This window comes from Eumetopias jubatus, unplaced genomic scaffold (genome assembly GCF_037043125.1).
Source record: "Eumetopias jubatus isolate StellerSeaLion01/CBP00866 unplaced genomic scaffold, mEumJub1_p1.0 scaffold_16, whole genome shotgun sequence".
Classification (NCBI taxonomy): Eukaryota; Metazoa; Chordata; class Mammalia; order Carnivora; family Otariidae; genus Eumetopias; species Eumetopias jubatus.
Genome location: NW_028274822.1, coordinates 16,571,574 through 16,589,545, shown reverse-complemented (window position 1 = coordinate 16,589,545; position 17,972 = coordinate 16,571,574). Strand labels below are relative to the sequence as shown.

At 47.6% G+C, this 17,972-nt stretch overlaps 1 protein-coding gene across 2 annotated transcripts in view; it reads right to left on the bottom strand.

The window, feature by feature from the left end:
- Positions 1-246: 246 nt before the first annotated feature.
- The window catches only part of CCBE1 (collagen and calcium binding EGF domains 1), a 226,023-nt gene continuing 208,297 nt past the window's right edge, over positions 247-17,972 (bottom strand). Inside the window, exons 6-11 of one of the 2 annotated variants that reach the window (XM_088019487.1) lie at positions 12,161-12,300; positions 6,168-6,288; positions 2,990-3,129; positions 2,853-2,888; positions 2,104-2,139; positions 247-480 (exon numbers count right to left, since the gene is read on the bottom strand). In XM_088019487.1, the coding sequence (XP_087875613.1) occupies positions 247-480; positions 2,104-2,139; positions 2,853-2,888; positions 2,990-3,129; positions 6,168-6,288; positions 12,161-12,300 (707 nt within the window). The remainder of the gene's footprint in view (positions 481-2,103; positions 2,140-2,852; positions 2,889-2,989; positions 3,130-6,167; positions 6,289-12,160; positions 12,301-17,972) is intronic. The other variant, XM_028102978.1, reaches the window with a different exon arrangement.

Below are 17,972 nucleotides of genomic sequence, written 5' to 3'. Positions count from 1 at the left end.
AGCTGGCTCTTGGAGGTAAGGAGATAAATGAGTGACTTACTCCCCCATGTCTCTAGCAGGGGACTCTGAAAACATTATTTAGAACAAGCAGGAGGGAAAAGGCAGGAAAAGAGTGAAAGAAATTTAAGATGTATCTTTTCTAGGTCTCCACTGGCTTGGGTTTTTTTCTTTCTTTCTCTGTATATGATTTAACTGCAGGTGAAAACACTCTTTGCTCCTCCTTTGGCATGACGATGATGGGATGTGCTAAGGGTAAAAGTCTCTGGTGGGTCCCAAGTCTCTCATCTCGGTTCTTTTTGGGTACTCATCTCCAGAGCCAAAATCCATGGTTTCCGGATAACTGGAAAATTCCTGAGGTGAAGGGAACTCCTCTGCTGAAGAGTGTGTCCGGTGCCCAAACACCTTCTCCTGCAGCTCAGCGATGTCATTGCGGATGTCAGCCAGCATAAGCAGCAGGAAGTCAAAAGACCCAGGGGGTCCCTGTGCACAGGAGAGGAATCAAAGCCAGAAGACCACAGACTCAATCCTGTGCAAAGCCATGGCTTCTATGGGCTCCTTGATTTGCTACTCCCCCTGCTTGATGGCAACTACTTAGTTGATAACTCTGCGTCCCAAATGGAGTAAACAACTACTATGGTAGCCAGGTTGGGGGGGGCGCGTTCTTAAGATTGCCTCCTAATTCCTTCATCTCCCGTATGAGCTGTGGTGACACATACTCTCTCCTCCCTCCCAATTCTCAGCTACATCAAATCTGGTAGAATGAAAGAATAGGAGAAGAACCCTCCTACGTTACTTTCCAAAGAAAACGGGGTAGCGTAGAGTAGTGGTCAAGAGGCTGGGATTCTGTTGGGTTTGAATCTCAGCTTTGTCACTTACTAGCTGGTCTTGGGCAGGTTACTCAATTTCTTTGGGTTTCCATCTCCCAATCTGGAGATTATAATAGCCTCAACATCATAGGGTTTCGTAAGTGAGGATCCAAATGAGTTTTTATATATATATATAAAGGGCTTAGAGCATCAAAAATGCTCTAAATGTTATCTTTTAAAAAAGGAAATGATTAAAATGTTAATAAGGATCATTGACTATAACTGTGACCTGAATGCAGGTGAAAGTATGTTGTAAAGCCATCCATTCCCCATTGACTGGGAAAGGTCCAAGGCCTTCCTTTTAATATGGATTGAACACGTTTTATCATTGCCTAGTATTTGTTAAGCTTTAACTTCTATGTCGCGCTGTGTGGGGCATGTCAACATAACACGCGAACTGGCAAGGTTTGGGCTTGTTAGCGGCTTTGCAGTAAAATCCTTATCACGCCCAGCCTCCGATGCTGTAGCTGCCGCTTTCAAAACTCTATCTGCAAAGCCCTTAGTGGCGGAGAGTGTTCTGATAGTCACTGATGCTCATTTGAAGAGTGGCAGCTCAGATTCCACTTGCCATTGCACAGGTGAGCCGACGGACAGACATCCGGGGGTGCTAAGGATGGCCAGGACAAGACAGCTCATCGGTGGAAGGGTTGAGATGAGAACCCAGACCTCCTGCATCTCAGCCGAGGCTGTCTGTTGGTCTTCAGAAATGACACTGATCTTTTCAAAAGCAATGGACTTGCTTGACCCTTCTGTGCTTTGGACACTACTAATTTTCATTTTTTAATCTCCCAGACACCAACATATATCCAAGCCAACGTATTCTCGGCGGTCCTAAGCAGCCACGCATGTGTCTGCGGGGTTTTGGGATAGGCCTGCTCATTGGACCTGCTAGAGTTGCAGCGCTGGCTAAACTCTTAAGTGTTCAGAGTTATGACAGCCCCGTCAGATGTTTTAGGACATACTTGGAAATAAGACTCACGGCATACTGGTTTTTTTTTGAATCTTAAGAGAAGAGCTTCCACATGAAGATTAGCCACGACAAAAGAAAAAAAAATTAATCCCAATTAGCTCTTAAAGTCCTCCATGATTCTCCTCTAAACCCCCAAGTTCCCCTCGGGTAGCTGAGTCATGGCTAGAAGGGGCTGGCTCTTGCTGGTAAGACCATCTTACAGGCTCATCAGAGCTACACCCTGGAGGACATTCCCCCCGAGGGAGCGGGGCAGATAGTGCTACTCACCGGCGACCCTCTGGGTCCAGGAGCTCCTCTCTCCCCCTGCAAGCAGAAAGGTCAGATTAGCTTGGGGGACCACGTGGGAAGCCACCCCTGGGCTCTATGTAGACCCCCACCATCACCATTGCCCTACACAAACACGTATTTTCTATCAGAAACAAATGGAAGCTTGCAGCTGGACTCAAGGGACCATTTGTTTGAACAGAACTGCTGGGGTCAAGTGTCTCTCATTCCGATTTCCCCCAGGGCCGCGTATTTTCAAACCGGATCAGACAAGAGGAATGCCTGTATTTCCAGGCAAAGTGTGCAGTAACTTATCAACTTTCTAAACTAATGCACTCTGACTTATTTGCGGGGGGAGCAGCAGGGAGCTGTGGAAGTGAAAGCACCCACTCGCAGAGCCCGGAGCTTTTCCTGTTCTTGATGCAAACAAGTCAAAGGAGACGGGACACACCACACAGCCCTGCCGAAGAACACTGGCCCAAGAGAAAAACCCCCTGCTCCACAGAGGCCTGTTTAAAATGTACAGTGGTGCTCATTCTTAGGGGTGGTTTTGGTGGTTGCTTTTGTTGTTGTTGTTGTTATTACGGTTGTTTACATCTTAGATTTTCTTTCCACCTTGGGGGAAAAGAGTGTCTCAATTTTGTTATGTACAAAGTGGGAAGAGGGCGCAGTGCTTGGGCTTTACTTGTTGCCTGCCCAGTAGGTTGCAACCGGGGAAACTTGGGCTATAAGGGACCACTCATAAGACTGACCTTAGAGCCATCTCTTCCGGGCGCACCTGGCGGACCCTACAAGACAAAGGGATCTAGTTCAACAGAAGGAAAACGCATGGGAGAAGAACACACGCTGTCCCCAACAACAGTAAATGGATCTCCGATAAAATACTGACCACAGGGCCCCTCCGGCCTTGCTTAATGTGGGACAGATCAGGAGATGGTCCCATGGGTCCCATTGAGCCCCGCGGGCCGGGCTGCCCGGGAGGGCCCGGCATACCGGGGAAGCCCGGGCTCCCCTTTGGTCCTGGTGAGCCTGTAATCAGAGAACAGCTCATTAGCTCCACATCCCGCGAGGAGGACAAGGGCTCTGGATGACCAGAGAGTCTGGGAGCCCTTTGCAGCCATTTGTCTTTGCAATCTGCCATTTGCCTTCTGATAGCTCTACTAAGATGCCCCGTAGTCATTTTAAACTTAACATGAGCGGAATTCTCCATCCTTATATAATCATGGTAGACCACATTTCTCCAAAAACATCTCGACACCCCTTCTCTTACTTCATTGTGTGCCCTAATACTATATAATGCATGTGTGTACATTAGCTATACATCAAATATAGATGCACGTAACTATATCCATACGCACATACACAACAGAGTAATATTCCACTGCTGTGTATACCACCTGTGGTTTATCCATTCATCCACTGATGGACACAGGTAGCTTGGCTATTGCGCATACTGTTGTCATGTGTACAGGTATGCAAACATCTCTTCGAGATCTTGCTTTGGATTTTTTGGATATCATACCCACATGTGGGATGGCTGGATCATATTAGTTCCACTTTTAATTTTTTGAGGAACCTCCATCCTGTCTTCCACAGTGGCCACACCAGTTTGCATTCCTGCCAACACGGTGCAAGGGACCCCTTTTCTCCACATCCCCGCCAACACCTGTTCTTTTCTTGATAGTGGCTATCCTAATTTTGCCCTCATTTACACAATCAATGAACTTCAGAGATCACTGTATGTCAAGTGTCCTTAGAATGTGGGGCTTTGATGTGTGAATGGCAACATCTTACACATAAGAAGGGGGTCGGGGAGCAGCAACCACCCCCTCACCACCAACACCAACGGATTCCAACCCAGTGTAGTTTCCTGTGCTGACACTCCAGTCTGTGATTCATCATAAGCCCTGGGACTGGACTTTTAGTTACGGATAAGAGAAACCTTTTTATCTCTCTAAGCTGCCCCAGTACATCTCAATGGAGGACATCACAAACTGACGCTGGAAATAAGGAGAGAGAGAGAAAGAAAGGATTGGAGGACAAAGTAAGGGCACAGTCCTTTGCTAAAGTTAGTCCTCTGTTACTGTCTGCTCCATCAAGGACCCTGGACAGCTCAAACTCTGTTAGAAACCAGATGGCAGAATTGGAAAGGAAAGCTAGCAAGTCATTCATTAAGAAGACAGCCAGCCAATGGTACTCTTGTTTCTACTTCATTTGTCCTTGTTGGAGTGATTTGTAGACTGGCCTAGAGATGACCTTCCTCCAGGGAAGCAGAGCAAGAACATACTCTTAGAGAAGGGTAGGGAACTCTGTGCTGGGAATCAATTTGCAAGGAGACCCATATCTACTTAGAAGCAGCAAGAAGCTGCCGGTAGGAGGATCTGGAGAAAATTTCACCGTGGCCCAGAGTACCTTGGGCCAAGGGAGTGAACAAGGTCAACCAAGGTCCTGGACCAGTTCTTGTTCCCTGTATAGACTGAGACCCAGTTTGGTATGTTTGGTAGAAACCAGGAGATCAAGATATAAGTGAAAAAGAAAACAAATAAATAGTCTGGAAGGAATTTGGAGCCTTTGTTTGTTGTTGAACTTCCAACCTCAAATCTGCCCATATTCTTGAACAAACCCTCCCACTCTTCCATGTCCAGGTCAAACCCAAGTCCTGGGATCACTGCAGGCCACCGTGGTCTCTCCTGTAAGCTCCCATAGCAGGAAGCACCTGTTCACTTACTTAGGGGCAGGCAGATATGTTTTCTTCTATTTGCCTTTGCTCTTTGTGTCTTGTCTTTGTCATTAGAAGGCCAGGCTGTCATTCATAACACCGAGCACACTACTAAGCAATGATAATCAGGGAGAAGACACTCCATATTTTCGAATCATCCACTAACACTAATATCATTTCCTTTACTGGTGTGGATTCTGTTGATCTATCTTATCTATGGAGGGACTTATAATAAAATATAAAACATCATGTCACTATTTTTTAAAGTTCTCATTGTAGGGCACCTGGGTGGCTCAGTCGGTTAAGTGTCTGCTTTCAACTCAGGTCATGATCCCAGCGTCCTGGGATCGAGCCCCACATCGGGCTCCCTGCTTTGCGGGGAGTCTGCTTCTCCCTCTCCATCTCCCTGCCACACCCCTGCTTGTGCTCTCGTTCTCTCTCTCTCAAAAAAAAAAAAAACCCCAAACATTTGTTAAAAAGAAAAATAAAGTTCTCATTATATATTTCCTGATGGAACGATAGGACATTTGGTATTTTCTTCAAGCGATGAGGGTGGATCTCTAAAGCAATATGCTGAGTGAGGAAGTCAGACAAAAAGCACACCCATGATGAGATTCCATTGCTCTGAGGTTCTAGAACAGACAAAAGTAGTGATAGAAAGCAGGTTGGTGGTTGCCTACAGGTGGGGACAGGGGAGTAGATTGCAAAGGGGCACAAGGGAACTTTTTGGGGGTGATGGAAATATTCTATATCTTGATACAGGGTAGTGGTAAGAGCGAGCTTGATATAAGACGTATACATTCCTCGGAACTTGTTGAACTGGATTAAAGGGGTACATTTTACCGTATATAATTGTATCTCAGCGAAGTTGACTTCGAAGAAAAATATATAGATCTATGTATATAAAGAAATACAAATGTGAGTGTGTTCACAAACAATGGGGAAGGAGGAAGTAAGACTGAGGAACACTAGAAATGAAGCTGGCCACGAGGTGTTATGGCTGGCTGATGTGCCCCCACGGGTTCCTCACCCAATTCTATTTCTGTACATTAACACTAAAAATAAGTCTTCATTTTGTTTCTCCGTAACTGAAAATGATCTCTAAGAATCTTACCCAAGCCCAGGACAATGACCTTCTTCTTCCAGATTTCTCCCAGTTATGAGGGTTTCTCAGCTCGAGGACACAATTCCCACAAGCATCTCATGACACGGGTGTGGGAGCTCCCCGGAATCCTGCGGCTGCCCTCACCCATGCAGTCTGGACCTGGTCCAGCCTGCACTTGCGTGAGCTCCCGGCAGGCAGCAGCTGGTGGCTCTGTCCCCCTCCTTTGCTCTCCTCCCCACTCACCTGGAGGGCCCTGGCCCCCAGGCAGCCCAGGAGGTCCCGGAAGGTAGGCGTTTGAGGCCAGCACCTTGTTGCCTGTGATGTACTTGCCCAGGTCGGCAGCATTGTTGGGGAGCAGGGCAATCTGGAAAGAGAAGAGGATCCCCTGGTCAGGAAGTGACGGCTCCACGGCCAGGAAGCTGGTTCGCATTTGTGTGTTTGCAGGGGCTACAAATCCTTTTGGTGGTCATTCTCCTCTATCCAAGCCAGTTAGAGCTCAAGGGGGCAGCAGAGATCCCCTTCCAAATCCAGACGCCTTCCAGTGAAAATTACTTGTATGAGATCACTTGGCTGGTTAGTGGACAAAACTGGACAGGCTCCAGATAGTCTAGATATCATTAGACTCATTATTCCCATAACTGATAGAATCTACCTGTTTCAGACTTTCAATTTGTTATTTTACTTAGTATCTAGTATGCGCCAGGCCCTGTGCTTGGTTCTAAGGTGACAATGGTGATCAAGACATGGGCCCTCAGCCTTGGGAGCCAGGACCAGGAACGTGGCCTACGGTTCACCTACACACTCAGGTGTTCGGGAACTAGTGGCAAACAGCGACCGTGATGGAAAAATATGTCCACAAAGTTGCGGATACTCCTACCTTCAAAAGGTGGAGGCTAACTTTCGCCCTCTGAGTGTGGGCTGTTCTTTGAGACTCGTTTCCAATAACAAACATGGCAGAGGTGATGGTGTGTAACTTCTGAAACTAGGGCATAAAGGGCACCAGAGCTTCCTCTTCGCTTTCCCTCCTGGGTTGCGGGCAGCTCACTCTAGGGGAAGCCAGAGGGGCCGCCCAGACAAATGACCTTCCCATTCCTTGAGGTCAGGTAAGCTATGTGAATCCGTGAGACTTTCTGGGAGAACTGAACCCTACGAACCTCCATTTTCCTCACCAATAAAAGGGAACACCACCCCCGACCTTTAGGGCCGTGGGGATTTTAATGGAAAATGTAGGTCAGGTGCCCAGCGCAGGACCTGAAACATAGTAAGTGACTTGATAAAATGGTAGTTCTGGTCTCTTTCTTTCAAGAAGCTAATTTGGGGGTACAAAGTCAGGTGGAGAAAGGCCCATTTATGAGGGTCAGGGCTATCCCTTCCAGAAGGCTTTGGATCCTGGAGTCCTGCAGAAACCAGGTTATCTCTGAGATTTTCTGGAACATATTACATCTGTCCCTATATCCTCTTAGAGGAGGCCCTGCTTGGAAACCCTGGGTCTAGACGGTGACAGAGGCCAAGAGAAGGAGCATGGCAGACTTCCTCCCTAGCCCTGGCATGCTCTGATGCCCTACACCCATCTTTGGATCTGAGGGATCAAGCCTGGAGGATGAGACCAGCTCTCTTTGCTCCCTTGTAAATGTCATGAGGTGACCCAGTAAATGTCAACCTCCATTTCCGGCTGACCTGGCGCTGGGTAATTACATCCCAGCAGGTGTGCAGGGTCCCTGGCTTGACTTGCTGCACAAACACAGCAGAGCATGGGCTTGTGGGATGCAGGTATTTGCAAAGGTCATAGTAATATAGGAAGAGTCTACATTATCCTGGATTCCAATTGACAGAATCATGAATATCACTATCTCATATTATTAGCCTTCGTCATAAAGTATCTCATAAAGCTGTTGGTATGAATCGGGTAGGTGCTGCTGTAAAGCACTTTGTAAGGACATACAACTAACATTATTTAGGGTGGCTCAGTTAAGCCCCCGACTCTTGGTTTTGGCTCAGGTCGTGATCTCAGGGTCGTGAGATTGGGCCCCACATCAGGCTCTGCACTCAGTGGGATGTCTGCTTGCGATCCTCTCCCTCTGCTCCTGCCCCCCATGCTCACTCACTTTCTCAAGTAAATAGTTATCTTTAAAGATTTTATTTATTTATTTGTCAGAGAGAGAGATGGAGAGAGAGAGAGCACAACCAGGGGGGAGTGGCAGGCAGAGGGAGAAGCAGGCTTCCTGCTGAGCAGAGAGCCTGATGCGGGGCTCGAGCCCAGGACCCTGGGTTCATGACCTGAGCCGAAGGCAGACGCTGAACTGACTGAGGCCCCCAGGCGTCCCTCAAATAAATCTTTAAAGAAATGTTACTTGGTAAACATTTATAAAGCTCTAAGTAGCAAATACTGTTTTAGGTCCTTTGTAAATGTTAACTCATTTGATCATCATGAAAACAAAAATAGTTTTGTCATTTTTTTTTTTTTTTAGCTTCTCCCTCTACCTGTCATCCCCTTTTAATAGAAGGGAGGCACAAAGACATTAAGTCACTTCCCTAGGGTCATACATCCAGCACGTAGCGGGGCTAGGATTTAAGCTTAGCTTATATGGTTCTGGAATCTGTGCTCCTAACACCAAGCTGCCTCTCTCAACATTACCAGTGATCCTCAGCAAAGCATCTCCAGTCACTTTAGTATGGATGAGTCTTCCCAACATCCTGAGAAGGCCCCTTTTGCAGAGCAACTAGATCAAGGTAGCAGAGGAGGTCACAAACGACTGAGAAGTCATTTCTTTGCCTGGCACTAAAGGCAGTGCTGGAATGTGCAAACGCAGACGGCGGGCCGCCAATGTGCGCATGCCTCTGAAACCCCACTGACCTCTACCTTCGGAGGCTGTCTGTCCCCTTCCACGTGGCAACGGTTGGCGGACTCACACCACTGGCTCGATTGCCCAGATAGGACAGTTTACGAAGGCAGGACTTGATTCCACAGATACCCTCCTCTCCCAGCCCACCGTAAGGCATAGCAGGTGCTCACCAAACCCCTCCCGAGTCATCATTCATGCTCTGCAGTGGCGTCCACCTCAAACCAAACGGTCCATGCAGCGGGAACACAGGGGCTTTCAGAAAACTGGCTTCCTTGCCTCTGACAGGAAGAGCTGACAGGCCCGGCACCCTCTTTATGAGTTATATGATGGATATTTTACCTATTCCCAAATCTCCCTTTTAGCCAAATCACTTTTTCCCCGTTCCCAAACCAAAGAAAGAAATTATGGAGCTGGAGCCACTGGGGTCTGCATGCAATTTTTAAAAACTTCTTATTGGAAAATAAAAGCACAGAATCTGGAAACCCCACAACTCCATATCCTAGCAAGTGAGTATAAGGCAAGTACCTTTTTTACGAAAACTAAGTCAAAAAAACGGTACTTAGCCACTTACCAGAAGTCACCCTTCATGTGCGCTGACCCAATGACAGTCTCATCCTTCCCCCCTAAAAGTAACCGCTATCCTGATTTTAATAACTTCCCGTGTTTTAAAAATAATTTTAAAGGGGAGGCAAACCAAGAAACAGACTTTTAACTATAGACAACAAACTGATGGTCACCAGAGGGAGGTGCGTGGGGATGGGTTAAATAGGTGACGGGGATTAAAGAGCGCACTTGTTGTGACGAGCACAGTGTGATGTGTGGAAATGCTGAATCACTATATTGTGCACCTGAAACTAATATTACACTGTATTTAACTAACTGGAATTTAAATAAAAACGTAAAAATTGTAAAAAAATAAAAATAATTTCAAAATAACCTAACTATGCATGCCCACATACTATGGTTTACTCTTGTTCATTGTACAAAAACGACAGGTCTTTTAAGTTTCCTTCAATCCGCAGGTCGCGGCTCCACCTCATTCTTTTCCTTACAATTTACCCACCAAAGAACCCAGGGCAGTTCTGGAACTGTTGAGTTCCCCACAGTTGGGGTTTTGCGGACTACACTCACGGGGCAATTCAGCATGTCTGCATACCATTTTCTATCATGGGGTTGGCCATGGTCCAAGACACCCAGTACCTACTCCTTGGTCCAAGTGTATTTGGGTAGATGTCGTACATTTTCTGAAAGAACAGAGGGCATCTATTGCAGTGAGATGAAGTTAAAATCCAATGGGCAATCCTGCCCCCAGTGTAGGGGCAGAAGTCCAGCCTGCCTCTTGGGCAGTGACTTTACTTCTCTGAGGATACCTGCATCTTTCTTACAGGGTCACGGTGGGAATTAAATGAGATCCTGGATGTAAGACTGCTTTATCAACTACAGAATGCAACACATGCTTACAGGTGCCTTGAAAAATGGGTTGCTCCTAGTAATGTCCTTTAAATGCCAGCATTAGGTCAGACTTGCCACAATGTGTTTGCAGAATTCAGTATGAGGTGGACCAATTCCAGTCCCACCAACCACATGAGAGTTACCGCACGAGCTACTGGAGTACTAAGTGTGCGAGAGTTACCACTTAGTACTGGAGTACTAAGTACATGAGAGTTAACCTCATGAGAGTTACTGGAGTACTAAGTACTTGCTACTGGATTGTATGGAGCTCTACAGCAAGGTCTCTAAAGGTGACGGGTATCAGAACACAAAATTTTCAACTCTTTAGACATTTCTTTCACCGAATAGACATTCTGTGAAAGCCAGGGAGGCCAAGGGAAAGCCAGATATTGATTTAGCGACTGCATTTCCGAACACGTGAGATTGAGTGGCACTATTCTAACGATCCTCCAGGCTGGGAAAGGCTTCCCTATAGCTCCCGGATTTTTTTTTTGTTATGTTAATCACCATACACTACGTCATTAGTTTTGGATGTAGTGATCCATGGTTCATTGTTTGGGTATAACACCCAGGGCTCCATTCAGTATGTGCCCTCTTTAATACCCATCACCAGGCTAACCCATCTTCCCACTCCCCTCCGCTCTAGAACCCTCAGTTTGTTTTTCAGAATCCATCATCTCTCATGGTTTGTCTCCCCCTGGATTTTTAACTATCCAGGAGAGGAAGCAGAGAACAGCTTTAGGCCTTGAGATATCGAGAAACTGCCTCCCCCAAGCCCTAATCCTCTGGCCTACGAAACGCGAACTTACTTCTTCCATTGACCCTTTTTTGGCTTTGCTCAATAAATATTAACACCAATCCAAGTGTAACCTGAGGGTATGTGTGGGATGTGTTTATGTGCTATGCTTACAAAGTGTTTCGCCCGTTCTCCCTATCACTGGATCACAGACTACTAAGGATCGTGATTACAGGATACATATATAGATCTTTGCCAACAACATATGAAAGACCAGCAAAGCCATTCTCCTTCTCTGCCCATTGATCTGCTGGTAGCTGTGGTTCTCACTAAGGGCTGCTTGAATGTTTGTTGAACATGGAAAAGCAATATTGTCTTATGCTTACTCTTTGCCCTTTAGAATAACAAAGTTAAACAGATTACATACACCTCTTTGGTGTGCTAAGAGCCTTGGGCAGAAGCAATTAAACAAACCAGTAAGTATATGTTTTATCGGTGTAAGAGCAATTTCTGAGTTGCTGACAAACTGGCGAAATGACTGAGGCATGATAAATACCATCGATCTGGATCCAGGACAGTTGTTCAAGAAATCAGGTCCCCAGATCCATCACGGGGGCATTACTCACAGCCTAACAATGTTACTAGAAATCTGATAGTCTCTGAGGCTTGCGTGGGAGCCTTTTACAAAGTGAGTCAGCCCTCATTCTTGTTGACACGAGGCACCCAAACGGCTGCTTTCCAGTGGGAAAAATAAAGTTGCTACAGAAATTCATCACTAGCTTATGGATGTTTATAGACAGGACGTTCTCGGTCATAAAACATCCCCAAATGCTGGCTAAGATAGAACTGTGTACGTCTGCCCCAGGACCACGTGTCTGGATGTTTGTTTTACAAAAGGTTTCAACAGTCCTAGCTCACCCTCCGGACAGCTTCCCCACGCGCCCCTCACCTCATGGCCTGCTTTAACAGTTACCTAAATCGATCCCTTTCTCGCCTTTATCGTCTTGTTGCCCTGCCGACGGCAGCTCTGAGGGTGGGTGGGCGAAGCAAAGCCTGGGTGCCAACCCAGCTGGTACCCACCTCCGTGAACGCTCATGGAGGTCGTGCGTGACAACTCATTTTCCTCTTGTTTCTCAACATTCTGCCTTTTTCCCTCTGCCGAGCCCTCTTTCTGCAGGACTGTCTCTAGTGGAGCAGGCACGTACCTTTTGCTTCAGCTGCAGCACTGTCTGCTTCATCTGGTGGAGCTCCTTGCATGTGGCACAGCAGGTTCTGGCCTCTACCGCGTTCTCAGACTTCTCGCCGTGCCCTGCGCGAGGGGACGGGCTCGGGTGGGTTGGGGAGGCTGGAGGCCGTCCAGACCCAGAAAGACAGCCTCACAACTGGCAGTCCCCGGAGGACCCATGGACAGCGGGACGTGTGAGGGAGAGAGGCCGGCGATTTTACGGTTCTCAGGTCACTGACCGCACCCCCGGGTCAGGGGAGAGATGGAGGCAGCACCCCCCCGCCCGGCCCCCAGTGCTCTGTCTTCAGCTGTTCCCATTCAGGCACCCCGGGATCTTCCTCTTTCATGTGTGAACATGGGAACCACGGCCCTTTCATCAGTGCTTCTCAGGAGGTGGGATCTACCAACCTGACATGATTTATACCCCCATCCAAGGGTCAGTGTTCACCAGGGCTGTCTGGAATTCAGCTGGGGACAGCCAAGGAACATCCCTCTAAGCCACTTCGTGTCCTCCTTGGCTCATGTGCTTTATCTTATCTCCCCCCCCGCCCCCCCCCGCCTTCTGGGAAGTCCTCTGTGCAGTCTCCATTCATGGAAACCCATCAACTATTCAGACTCAGGTCAGATGTTCCACAAAGCCTGTCCTCTCTACAGAGAGACCTCAGTCCTGAGGTCAGGCAGCATTTACCACGTGTCCTCTCAAATGGCGGTGTTCTAAGCTTCCCCATGGAGGGGCTACCCTACCTACACCAGAGTGTAAGCCACCTAAGAACTGGAATTTCTGGTCGCTCACGTAGTGGACATGCACTGCGTGTGAAGTAGAGCGTCATAGGTTGAACTGTTTTCCTGCCAAAATTCGTATGTTGAAGCCATAACCCCTAGTACCTCAGAACGTGACCTTCTTCAGAAATAGGGCCATTGACGTAATAAGATGAAGTTCTACTGTCATAGGGTGGAGACCATAATCAATGTGACTGGTGTTCTTATAAAAGGAGATATCAGGACATAGATGCGCACCCAGGAAGACCACCACATGAAGATGAAGGCAGAGATCAGGTAATAGGGCAGGAGCCAAGGAATGCCAAAGATTGCTGGCAAAGCCCCCAGAAGCGGGGGGAGGGGCACGGGACAGATTCTCCCGCATGGCCCTCAGAAGGAACCAACCCTGCCGACACCTTGATCTCAGACTTGTGGCCTCTGGAACAGACATGATACATTTCTGTCCTTTAAGCCACCCAGTTGGTGGCAGTCTATGACGGAACTAGTGAACGGATAGATGTGCTGGGCATCAGGAGAGCCCCATGCTCACATGAAACTTCCTCATGCAGCCCGCTGATTTCTCCAAGGGCATCAGTCCCCTGCTTGGTGATCTACATGGTGACCGGTGTTTCTGCTCTTTGGGGAGGGGAGGCGGCCTGGGGGCAACTTGACAACTGAGATCTCTGGCTATTCACCTGCCACACCCCATCCCTGCACGTCACGGGAGGCCTGTGGTTTGGAGCGCCCATGTTGGGAACACACTTCTCAAGCCAGCAGGTTCAAGTGGGTGAAGCAGGGCTCCATCTCTAAGTTACCATAAGCAACAGGGTCAACCTATAGCTCAGGTTTTGAATGACTGGGAAAAGCATCTGGGTCTATGGGACAATGGCAGTCTCTAAATCCACCTATGTGTACGAAGTGTAACATGACCCCCTCGCTCATTCCCACTTCCTAGGCTAGCTGTCTCATCAGCGGCTTCCCACTGATAGCATGTTCAACGGGTACACTTGGGGAGTGAGGTTGACTCACCTTGCAGCTGTGTAATATTGAGTTGAATTGTGAGGCTAGGGAAGGTCTCTGCTTGGAGGAGGAGAAGTGGATTGGTTAAGAGTGTGGTCTCCCAAGTGCTACTGTCCTGGCTATACAGCCCAGTGCTGTCACTGACTAGCTCCGGAATCCTGGGCAAGTTATCTGACCTCGATAAGCCCTAATTTCCTCAACCATAACTATGGAAGAATAATTCCTACGGCACAGGGCTACCATGATGATTAAATGAAGGTAAGGCCTGTGAAGGCGTGGGCATGCCACCTGCCAGTAATAAATGGGAGACAGTGCCTGGCACAGTCTTCAGACCCACTAAGTCCTTTGCATTGCTTTTGCCTGAGAACCCCAGAATTCTTGAAGGATAGTCTTAACATGAACAGAATGAGGCAAAACTGACATTTTGTATCTGAAAGTCATCTCGCAAGTTGATTGATGTGGGTTTAGAACTGAGGTTTCCTGAATCTGAGTCCAACACCTTTTCTACAATTCAGACTATTTCCTCTGGGCTCTTTATCCCAGTTTAACGTACAAATTTACAGTCCTACTTGCCTACGGAACTTGGGCTCATGTGAGGAGGACCAGAGTTATTTAGATCCGTCTCCAACACAACTGAGTAATACAAGGACAATTCCATGCAGACTACACTGGGTGAAGAACTGAAGCCTTACCAAATCCGGTTGTGCTGATGGCAGGGAATGGCAGACCCCTGCATAAATAGGGCTCCCCACTCCAGGTTTATTAGTTATGTCAGCACTGAAGGACAGCTGGAGGACATCCATCTCTGCCAACCTAGCATTCATCCATTCCATCCCATCTCCTGGTCGAATTACATAATCCCATCCCATAACCCACCTCTCTTGCTCATCCACTTGTCTGTTCATCCATCCCTCCCCATTCTCCCTGGTGTCCACCTTAGGAGCATCTGCTATTTGCCAGGCCACGTGAGGCATTAAGGGTGCGAAACAGACGAGGACACCAGTTTAACAATTTGCAACTGACCTTTGTAAGGAACCAGCCCTGTTGGCAGAGCCAGGCCATTGTGAACAGGAGTTAGAAGCCCATCTTCCCATTTCTCCTTCTGTATACTCGGTTAAATTTTCCAAGTGTTGGTGTGATGGAAGCAACTTGATATTTTCATGGTAAGAATAAACCTCCCTACCGGGTTCTAGACTCTAGTTCATTTAGATCATGGAGTGTTAGAAGTGATATATTTTGGGTTCAATCTCTTTTACAGATAAGTAACTTGCTCTCGGTCCTCCAGAGTGCTGTGTACAGAGGCTGGGCACTTGCAGGTCCTGAATCCAGCATCGTGGGGGTGCAGGGAGCCGGCTATTGGGAGTTCTGTTCAGGATACCTGGGTGCTCTCCGGCAGGCAGACTCCAGGGCAGTGGTCCTCAAGTGTGACCCCCAGACCAGCAGCAGCACCATCACCGCCTGGGCACCTGTTCTCAAAAATGGGAAATCCTGGGAGTGGGGCCTAGTGCACAGTTCTGCCAAAGCCCTCCAAGGGACTCTGAAGCACACACATGCTGCTCAGCCGTCACTGCTCCGGGGAGTAAGCTCTGCGGAGAGACTTTGACCTGAAAATGCCTGGTCTGTTCTCTGTCCCTTTGTATAATCATCAGAACACAGACATCAGGATTAACCGTGTCCATTCACAGACACGGAGTAACAGAGTAGCAGGGAACAGAGGCTCTGGTGGAGTCAGATGATCAGGATTTAAATCCTGATGCTGCCAATTAGTATCCTTTAGGTTGGAAGCCACAGCTTCTGGGCATGTTCTTCCAACAGTAAAATGACAAAGGCATTTATCACCTGGGTAACTGCCATAGTAGCAATGAAATAAGACCCATAAGTTCCTAGAACAGTGCCCAGTATATGGCAAGTGCTCCATAAATGTTATTATTGTGGGTATTAAGTTCCCTACAAAATAACAGATGTGGGATAGGGCTCTTTACATCATCCTTTGGAAAGAGCTCTCAGACAGTTGGAAGATAAATTGTGTGTGCAGGCCTGGAACATGCAATCTGTTCTGAATCGGGGCTCATCTATCCTGCAATTTGTCTACAGTAATGTCGAACGTGGAGCTAAAAGAATCTTGTGTATGCTACGTTAATAATTCATTTAGAAATCTGGGGAGATATCTCTGATCTTGCATGTTTTCAGTCCTCTCAATTCAAGCTTTAGTCACTGAGTATCTCGAACTGTGACCATGCTCATGTTAAGTGAAGGATTACTCAACATTCTGCTCCAACCAGTTCAGATTTTAAAGGTGCATTATTACTGATTAGCCACATGGGGGCATAGAGCTCTAATTTTTACTAATGTGGAGCAGGATATGTATCCCAAAGCATTAGAAATAGAATGCTCTCATTCTCTCTCTCAAATAAATAAAATCTTAAAAAAAAAATTCCTTAGATACTGTATTAGTATTTCAATAAACTCAGAAACTAAAGGATGTTCCCAACACATTGCACATGGGCAATGTCACCAACGAACAGAGCATGTTTGTTTTTAAAAGGTGACTGTGCAGGTTTGTGCCCTGGCAGGCAGTTCTCAATGCTACTGGCACATTATAACCACTTGGGGGCGGGGGGGGGGGTTAAAAAAAATCCCATTATGTTGCATCTGGGGGTTGCAGCCAGGGAACGGGATTGGCAATTTTTAAAGCTCCCCAGGTTGAGAACCACTGATCTAGGGATTAGTGAAGCTTGAAAGTTACACGAAACACCTGGCCATCCTCGACACTTTGAACTGTAGTAAGGGATGCCGGGGGTCATGGTTGCTCTATCAGAAAGTAAACAAAAGTTGAAAAATAGAGCAGTAAGCTCATTACTATGGAGCCAGCATGTCCTTAATTTGTCTCCCGATCAGTACTACACAGACTCCCTGGAGTATCTAAGCTGGTTCCAGTGACATATTTTCAAAGCAAGCAAGTGACGGAGCGGGCCCTGCTTGCTGAGCAGCCAGACGACTCGCGCCACCATGCCCGTGGGCGCATGGCAAACTTTCACCCCCCCCCCCACCTGCTCTCCCCACGCTCTTCTCACAGCGAGCTGAGGCTGGGTTTGATTGTAAATTCCTCTGACTCTAACGTCACAGACATTGGACAATGCAAAGTTAGAAAAAAAAAAGGAGGGGGAAAGGAGATTTTAGATCCATGTTTTACATTCAATTATTATAAAAAAATCATCTCTTCAATAAAAAAATAATCACAATGAAATATTAGGTTTATTTATTAGTCCAAAACAGATGAAGATGAAGCTGCTTAGCTGGCTCGCCTGGCCCCTAACTTCTCCAGTTGCTGAGCCGAGTATCTGCATGTTCATGATTCATCTTTTAGATGCTGTAAGGAAAGTTCTCAGCCTAGGTGGTGAAGCTGGGCATGTCTTGGGGCCTTGGAGCTCGCTTAGATGGAGGACCAAGAAATGAGGACTGTACGAGGGCTCTCAGGGCCGGTCGGGCTTCGGTTACTCACGCTACATCCCACCACACTGTGGAAGAGACGCGGGAGGGTGAGAGGGTCCTGAGAGACTGGAAGTCCCACATTCCTGCTCCTCCTACAGAGCAGGCAGCTGGGGCCCGGAACCTGCCCCGCGACCCCCAGCGGTCAATGCTGTAGCAGCTCCGGCTGCCCGCAATCCCAGCCCCCAAGCCAAGGAACTTTCCACGGCCTCCCGGTTGTCCAAGAAACGCCTCTAGGGTGCTTGCGTTTTGTTGCCAGCACCATCAAAGTCAGCCCCCCACCTTCTCGGTGGCCCGTCGCTTGAGTTATGACTCTCACATTCAGGGCCTACGACAGGCCTGTCCTCGCTCACAATTTTAATTACGGGTCTGGATTCCTCCTCTGTCCCTTCCCTCCCGATGTCCTTGGTTACTGGTGTTGGAATGTTTTTCTTAGCAAAACACTAAAACCAAATGCTCGTCCTGTGTACGTGTGTGGTGAATTCAATAGACACTGGTGACTGAAAAATACTGAGAAATTCTTT